Source organism: Salvelinus namaycush, chromosome 42 (assembly GCF_016432855.1).
Source record: "Salvelinus namaycush isolate Seneca chromosome 42, SaNama_1.0, whole genome shotgun sequence".
Taxonomy (NCBI): Eukaryota; Metazoa; Chordata; class Actinopteri; order Salmoniformes; family Salmonidae; genus Salvelinus; species Salvelinus namaycush.
In genome coordinates, this window is record NC_052348.1 from 13,107,322 (window position 1) to 13,116,158 (window position 8,837).

Genomic DNA, 8,837 nt, shown 5'->3' on the forward strand with positions numbered 1-8,837 from the left:
CAGCAGATGCATCAGGTGTTTCATTAAAATCTCCTGAAATAATTAGAAAAGCCTCTGAGTATTTGTTGCTTAAATCCTGTACTTTCCTGGTAAATTGGGTAAAAAGCATCTTATTAGGAGCATGCGAGTTATGTCCGTATACATCACAGATGATGAAAATAGCATTGTCAAGTTTAACAGTTACTATGACCCATCTGCCGTCTTGTGAAGATGTGGATTCTAGAATGTCACCTTTAAACTTGTGAATAAGTGTCAAAACACCAGCAGAATGATTTGATCCATGACTGAAATAGGCCATATCTCCCCATTGTGCTTTCCAAAATTTCAAATCACTTTCACCCGAATGAGTTTCCTGAAGAAGGACAAAATCTGCGTTACTGCGTTTACAGTATAAAAATAAAGCTTTCCTTTTTGTAGGATTTCTCAAACCCCTAGCATTCAGACTAACGATATTGAGTGAATTGAAAACGAACTCCTGCATTAAAAAAGCAAGAACACAAATTAGATAACAAGTATTAATGTGAACAATAAAACAAACAGTGAACCTTGAGAGCATTACTCGACGGAAAACTACGCTCAGCTGAGGTAGCGGTGGTTAACAGAATAACAAATCTATTTACTTCCTTTTCTTGGCAAGTGTTCATCAGTTGTAGTTCGAACGGTACATGTATAATTGGCAGTACATTAACTGTACTCATGGAAGTACTCACAGTTCCAATTTGGTTAATGTCAACAGAGTTACCCAGTAATCATTCTTCCTTCGATAAACGCGTGTGGGCCCTTGAACCCCGCCTTCTTTCCCTCTTGTCGCGCCTTCTGTATAAGCCGCCAGTTTCTCTCTGGCAGCCTGATCCTGCGGTATCAGAGCTTCTTTGATGCGGAGTTTCTTCTCGTCCAGAAACTTGTTCCCCTTGGCCATTTTCCATACGATGTCCCTGTAATGGCGCATAGTTAAGCGCAAGATGATATTGCGAGGGGGTCCATCAGATCTTCGTTTCCCAAGTCGATGTACCACATCAATCACGTCTCTTAGCCTGTCTTTGATGCATGGTGCCACTTTTCCCAGGATATTAATGACTACTTCTCTAATATCCTCTCCCTCTACCTATTTTACACCTTGGTTTTTCAGATTCCACCTGCGAGAGTACGTTTGAAGTTCAGCTACATTCTCACACAGCTCATTATTTTTGGATTGCATTTTCTTCAGCTCATTCTCTAGGAACGTTATCTTATCCTTGTTCTCGCTCACAATTTTGTGTAGTTGATTGACAGTTTCTGACAAATGATCGATCTTCTTTGATGTTTCTTCTGTAGCCCGCTCTATGAGGGACACTTTGGAGAGCGTGGCGTCTTGTTTAGTAGACAGGGACTGGATAGCAGAGGAAAGTTCCGACATGGAAATGTTTTCTTTTACTTTTTTCACCGGTGGATTTTACTTGGGGTCTGAGGTAAAGAGGTTGCAAGGATTTCATCCTGGTCAGTTTTGTTCTTTCTCTTGCTTGAGTTCGCGGCTTCTTGTGTATCCATGCTGCTCTGGTTCTCGTTGTGGCTAGCTAGCATGCCAGCCGTCTTCTGCGAGACTTGGATATTTCTTTCTACTTTTGTCTTTCTGTCGTGTTCTTCCCATTCAACTTGACAAAAACTAACTCTAAACTTATCCCATGTCCATAAAAAAAGTTATAGTTAGTTTCTTTCAATATTAATAGCCAATATTTGACTGTTAACCACCTAACCCTCAATATTGCTTTGAAGAGCGAGAAAACACTCGCTCTCACAGCGACGCCATCTTGGCCTCCATCCTTATTCTGATTAAGTCAACAATACCTCTAGGCATATCTGACGTCATGTATTTGATATCTTTATGTGAAGGTTAATTTCCATATTGACATCAGTTCATTGTGTTTGAGGACGGTTCACTGACAGGTTTTCAACGGATAGATTAGACTAGTTTAACAGTTACAGAGCAGCTACAGTAGCCTATCAGAACAGCTGCAGTAGCCTTTCAGAACAGCTGAGGTAGCCTATCAGAACAGCTGCAGTAACCTATCAGAACAGCTGCAGTAGCCTATCAGAACAGCTGCAGTAGCCTTTCAGAACAGCTGCAGTAGCCTATCAGAACAGCTACAGTATTAGAGGCGCAGACCCTTAATTAACGGGCTACACATAATGGCTGACGACAGCCAGGTAAGGTTAATTTTAGCCTACGTTTAACGAGCTTTAGAGTTTTCCTAATTCCATCTTGTTCTAATAGCAAGTCTGCCTTAAGTGCAGAAACCGTGGTTGATATTAGAAAATAAGTATGATTGGAAGTTTAGGCAAGTAATTCAATTGGGTAATTGTTGTGGGATGTTAGCATACCATACTGCGCGTGTAGCATTAGTGCCATGGAGGATTGTGCAGGCCGGCAGGTTGCTACAGTTTCCTAGTAGCATGTATGCTTTAGGGATCAGATCTGGATGACTTTTTCACCTGAACTGCTCATTGGCTGTCCATAATGAGCCCAGCAAGCAGGATGTGTAGCTGGGCTCTGCAATAACTAGCTCCCAGAGCAATTACAAATAACTATTCTTGTTTTAATAGCGTCATTAGAACTAGCAACATGACAGTCAGTCACCTCAGTAGAAACGCTATGTGTTGGATTCGTCCATGTCTTGCTAAATTACCTAGCTACCATAACAGCTGTGGAGAATTTATACTGCAGTTTTAAGGGATCTCTCTGAAGGTTTTAGATGATACAGTGGTGCTTCGTCCTCTGGATGAAGAATCATACATCTCGGCTTGGCTTCATTGCATTATTATTTGGGAAACGTTGACATGCCATTTGTGTTGACGGATGGATGAAAATAATGTAATTATAGTATCGTTATACATAGGCTAGCAGGAAAATCCGCATGAGATACCCATAGAACTGAGCCCTGCTCCATTTCAGCACCATGCCGCGGTCTCAGGTGCTGCCCAGACTCGAAACATTTCAGCACCATGGCACGGTCCCCTGACGCCTAGAAACGTGTCAGCACTATGCAGCGGACAATAGTGCTGAAATAGTTAAAGCCCCCTAGAACGTCATTGATTTTAAATTATTGTACGTGCAAGTGGTTATAATTTATTGCATGTCCTAGTTTTGCAGCTTTGCAACCTCAGAATTGTAGCTAATGGATTGCAGCGAGTTACGTGTTTGTGCATGGTGATGAATGAGGATGCTTGATAAACCATAAATTACATGCAACAACGTGCACTTACAAATATTTTCGTTTGGCAGAACTTTGACAAGCTATGATCTGTTTTCTAATGGCATTGACAATTCATATAGACATTAGACTTAGGCCTAATTGTGACATCATGTGTGTATGACATCTTTGAAGAATGCCCTGGCTTCAGCCAATCGGAATCGAGTATTCAACAATGCTTTGGCATAATTCAAGGACGTTCATATTCACTTCAGTTGTCTGCCGATGGTTTACTGACGTTTTTTCAAAGGAAGTATTAGTATTACCTCTAAACAGCCTACAACAATAAGCTACACATCATGTCAGACGACAGCAAGGTATGGTTCATTTAGCCTATTTTGAGTTTAGAGGAGAAATTACTAACAATATAGTAGGTCACTACCACAGCAATAGGTCTCACTGGTTTGATCCATGGACTGAAATCTGACCACTATTGCCGTTTTGTTTGAAATAGGAGAGAATCATTTATTTCATAAAGTCACAACCTTGGACTGATATTGACCTCTCATTTATCCACCAGAACGTGAATTGGGATGACCAAAATAAAGTTGTGGAGAATATGAAGGATGAAACAGAGACACATGAGACCAACAAGAACAGGACAGGAGGCAAGGTAAGAAATATGCTGTCCTTTACACATCCTCTGCCTACTTAGGCACAGATCTAGGATTAGTTTACTATCACTAAATCCTAACCTTAAAGCATTAGGAGACACTACACTGACCTTAGATCTGCTATGAGACCTATAATCTGTTGTCATGTAGGCTAAACGTAAGTCCAGTGGCCGTGCCAAGAAGACTTCCGTGGAGGAGGACAGCAGCATTGGTGCAGGTCCGTGATTACTTAATGTTGGGTGCAGGTTGTGTTCAAATTCATCAGCTCTGATCTGAGAAGATAGTATCTATATAGGTGAAAGCAATATAGTGGAGGCCCGCAGAGAGATGTGCTTTTACCTGTCCAGTGCAATCAAATCACTAAAGGTGAAGGAAATTAGGAATAAAGTTCAGATTCAACTTTAGATTTCTCTTTGCGATTTCCCAGAGTCTTCTCAGACACCCGGGTGTGGTTTCCGGGAAAGGGGATCTATCATTGAGCAGCTGGAGAAGGAGGCTCAGAGGACTCTAATGCCTTCTCTCAAGATTGGGACATGCTGTGCCCCAATCCTCCTCTCTTTCCTGAGGAGTCTAACTGATGAGCAAGTTCCATGTCTTTTTCCAACCTCACATACAACTTATCTGAATTTATAGTCATAGTGCACCTTCTAACCACAAATGGATTTTAAACACTACACCTAACCCTAACATCACTGTAACCACACCCCTAACTCTTGCTGTAAATCAAGAACAAAATGACTCATGTACTTGCTAATAGCTTAATTAAATACACTTTTATTATCCCTAACATGGCTATCTAGTGACTCCACTAACTCAACACCAGTGTGCAGCTAAAATATGTTTCCTTTCTTTTCTTTTCTCTAGCCAATGGAGAGTGATTCAGCATGGCATGAAAAATAACGTAAGTCTCTCCACATAAGGTTCTGGTCAGAAGTTGTGCACTATAGATATATAGGGAATGGTGTCATGGAATTGGTTGATTGGCAAAAACATTACTCTTTTTGTTGGTCATAGCTGACATTCGAGCAGCTCTCCATGCTGTGTCTGAAGATTGTTAAGGTCGTGACCCAGACAGCCCTCCGCATTCTCCTACCAGCGCTAGCTCGTATCATGGGGGTGAACCTGAGGAGTGGGGCAACCTCCCCAGAATCCCAGTGCTCTCTGACAGGGTCTGAGGATTCCTTAGGCAGTCTGGATGAGAGAGAGAAAAGGCTGCTGATCAGTGAGATGAACTACTGGACTAAGGAGAGGAGGAGGAATGGCAGTGCAGGGTGCCGCCAAAAATCCACTCGCAGAACCTCATCATCATGCTGGTCGCCTAAGAGGTATGTTCACAGCAATATTTGAACTTAAGTATGGGTCAGGTCTTGAAATTATTATCATAAATTATTAACTTGGAATTCATACCTTGTAGTTTTAAGTTCTGGTCAGAAATGTTGCCCCTGAGGGGGTGGGTCCAGGTGCAAGTCATTTTTAACTGGGTAAGCCATAAAGTAATCTATGAATAAATAGATCAGGTACATGCCTTTCAGAATTAGTCATATTCTGATGTCGTATAAACATAAAAAATCAGGCAAAAAATGGTGTCAGTTGGCTTTAGGCTTCTAGAACTACGATGGTATGAGAAGTAAACCATCATTGCTCTAATTTGGTTTTCAGGCTCACTAATGACCCAGATAAGATACCAGTTGGTCACATTTGCATGGCATAAGTGGTGATTGTGTGTTTATCTTCAAGGTCCCAGACCTCATTGCAGAGCTTGCCTGCAACTAGAGAGGCTCCCCTCATGGAGGAGCCTCTGAAGGCTCTTTTTGGGGTAACGGAAGAGAGCCTCCTGATATCCCTGGTTGAGGGTCACTCCAACCCCACCTCCTCCAGCTCCTCCGAGTTGAGCTGTGCTATCGTGGGGGAGGTAGTACACCAGCTTAACTCTGGCCTCTCAGTGGCCATTCAGGCCACATCGGGGAGTTGCCCCCCTATGGACAGTCAGGACATAGCAGCAGGCAAGGAGGTCATTCGGGTAGCCTCGGTGCAGATCCTGGCCGAGCTACAGAGCAAAACGTCTGAGCCAGAGTGGGTAGGGTTTATCGAGCCCCTCATGGACCCTGTGACCGATGATGTGCTGGATGCCATTGTCGGCACAATGGACAAAATGGCACAGGACCTGGCCAAGAAGATGACAATCTTGGGGTCTAAATTTCTGACCAATCTTCAATGTGACCTTGATGTTGAGTGTCCATCTGGGAAAGAAGGAACCACTCACTTTCCCAAAGAGACTGGATCCTCTACCAGTGTGGTGGCCAGAAAGCTTCAGACCCTCTCTAGCCCCGACTTTCAGTCTAAAGCCCTCAAGGCGGTGAGCACCATCCTTACAAGGAAAGTCAGCAGCTCTTCTGGCATGGCTCCTTCCTCTAGGCCTTCTAGTGCTGCTCCTAGCTTTACTGAAGCACCCCTGAATACCAGCTCTACAGCCCTGACATCTGTAACCTCCACTGCCACGGTGATTGTTAAGGCATTTGTGGGAGGCATGGAGACGATAGACATCATTTGAAGGCACATGTGAAGCAGTTGATTGGCCAGTTCCTGTAAATGACCACAAAACAGGGTCTTCACAGAAGATAACCTTCTCTCCAGCCCGCACACTCTACGGCCTTATACGAGCAAAGCTGAGGGACCTTTTAACTCTATCCGCTCGAGAAGAAGGTGTGGCTAAGGATGCTTCTCTTCAGGAGTCTTCAGACACCCTGGAAAAGGCAACTGTTTCAACTGTTGAGGTCCAGTTACCCAGCACCAAACTTAGTAGAGTTCCCAGTGAGAGCCAACCAATATCAGCTCTCTGTCTCTCCAATCTGGATACCAGTACTCAAGAAGTTCTTAGCAGTGTTTTTTCCATCTACAAGTCAGAGTTATCAAAAGTGGAGAGTAAATCCTTGGACGTTGTCAGTTCATCTGATGAGTCCCTAGAGGCTTGTTGGTTGGTTGATGGTGTCCTATCAGAGCTTGATGACTATACTATTTCCCAGTCACCCTCACCCAATGAAGACTTGAGTGTGAGTACTCAATGTTCTCAACTGAGCTCAGAAGAGAGTGTCAGAATCACACAGTCCTCTACTAGTCTGATTCAGAGCATTAAGAAGCTCTCTAGCAATGACTTTCAGACTCAGGCAGAAGAGGCAGTGAGTAAAGTGCTGATGAGATCAGTCATTCCTTTATCACACAGATCAGCCATACTGGTCTTCAGAAAAGTCCGCAGGCTGGCTTATCATCTAGCTCGCCATCAGAGATTGCCTCCATGTCCTCTCAAAATACAGCCTCTGGATTAGTGGAAACCTTTGTCAAAGGAATGGCGACTATTTTCCAGAAAAATGAGTCCACTGGCACTGTGCTACTGGAAAGAAGTGGGAAAGTTCGCAGTGCTCCCACGGGGCTCCCAACTGGATGATACTGAATTGAGTGTTAAAATATCAGAGGAGAAGCTTTGGTCAACAGCTAAGACCATCTGCGTCAGTATGAAGAACACACTTAAGGATTTCTTCACAGGGCTGAAGCCATCCGGATCCGAAAGGACAGAAAATGCTTCTTCCAAAGAGACCCTTGGGGAAATCCTGGTTTCTATCCAGAGTGAAATCTCAAACTTAGGTAGGGCGAATGAAGGATTCCAGGGAGCTCCTTCAGATCAACGATATGGTAGGAACTATGCTGAAGGAGGTTGAGAAAAGTGAGGATGACAGTGAAGAAGTCTGCCAAGACATCCCTAGAACCTGTTCATCTTTGTCCACTTCTTTAAAGGGTCATAGTTCCTTGTCCAGCTCTTCAAAGGGTCCTAGGTCAGAGTGTGAGTTAGAGATCAACCTCCCTGGCACTCCCATCCCTGACGAAGTGCCTTTTGATCTGACCTGCCCCATAGTCAGGAGCTCCTGCATCGACATCAGGGACTCTAAAATGCCAGAGATTTGATGGCACACACAGATGAACCCCTGCATCGTAACAGTCCAATGACTGACAGCAGCCGACCACCGAGTGCTAAAGCCTCTTTTCGATCATCCACTCCGTCTTTCACCAGCAAGGGAACCTCTTTGGTACCAAAGGGAGATGGGATTGACATTGAAGAGAAGGAGGTGTGCATCCCCAGCAGCTCTGGCCATCTGAGGGAGCTCTTAATCATCCCGGACATCAGCAGTGCCACTGCATTCCTACTGCAGTACTTGATGGACTCCAGCAAAGATGATGTCATGTGTTTGGTCACCATACTGGTGATACGGTTGCTATCGAAGATCAGACCCTCAGCCCTAGATGGACCCTCCCAACAGGCAGCAGACATGACAGAAACATCTCAGCAACTCATCAGACAAGTCCTGTCTGAGTTCTGTGCTGCATCAGATTCTCCAGGACACAGCCATATTCCCAGAACCTGCACATCCACAGGGTGTTCAGAGGTGTACATAAAAACCTCATGGAGGAGTTTGGCTCTTATAACACCCTGCAAGCAGCTATTTCCTCCCAGGACCCTGCATTTGACAGAGTCCTGGTAAAGTCCTTGACCCAGCAGCTGGTACAGGGATGCAAGGAGGCATCAAGACCAGCTTCTGCTGCAACAAACCCATCAGACCAGGCTGAGACAGAGAGGGGGGCTGAGCAGAAAGCAAGAAGGAGCTTCCTTTGCTTTTCAATGACCAAACTCAGGATCACTTCAGGTATAGCAGGGAGTTAGCATTTTTTTTGTTCCAGTTAGGTGCTGATGTTATTGATGTGGCTATGATAAGACACATACATGCGATAAATATGTTTATTCATCACTAAAATTGTTGCCTTGGATTCAGAAGTGTTCCATTTATTATTATTTATTCTCTGTACCATTTTCTTACCTTTCTCCTGTTAGCGTTCCAAGAGAGAAAAACAAAAAGGACTGCCATTCAGTCCAGGAACAGACTGAGATTCCCTCTACTGATGGACATTGCATAGGTAAGGATGTTTTAGAGCTCTGCTATAGCTTGTA

General features: G+C 44.0%; 1 protein-coding gene across 1 annotated transcript; it reads left to right on the forward strand.

Annotated features, from left to right (window-relative positions):
* The first annotated feature begins 4,540 nt into the window (after positions 1 to 4,540).
* Positions 4,541 to 6,392, forward strand: LOC120034745. The gene is made up of 3 exons (XM_038981349.1): positions 4,541 to 4,742; positions 4,856 to 5,166; positions 5,579 to 6,392. The coding sequence occupies exons 1-3, from the start codon at positions 4,731 to 4,733 to the stop codon at positions 6,390 to 6,392; spliced, it is 1,137 nt and encodes a 378-aa protein (XP_038837277.1). The 5' UTR covers positions 4,541 to 4,730.
* Positions 6,393 to 8,837: the final 2,445 nt, after the last annotated feature.

What these genes read in the sequence shown, in the direction of transcription:
- LOC120034745 (XM_038981349.1), top strand. An exon ending in TCATGCTGGTCGCCTAAGAG is followed by an intron (nt 5,167 to 5,578) that starts GTATGTTCACAG and finishes TTTATCTTCAAG; the next exon opens with GTCCCAGACCTCATTGCAGA.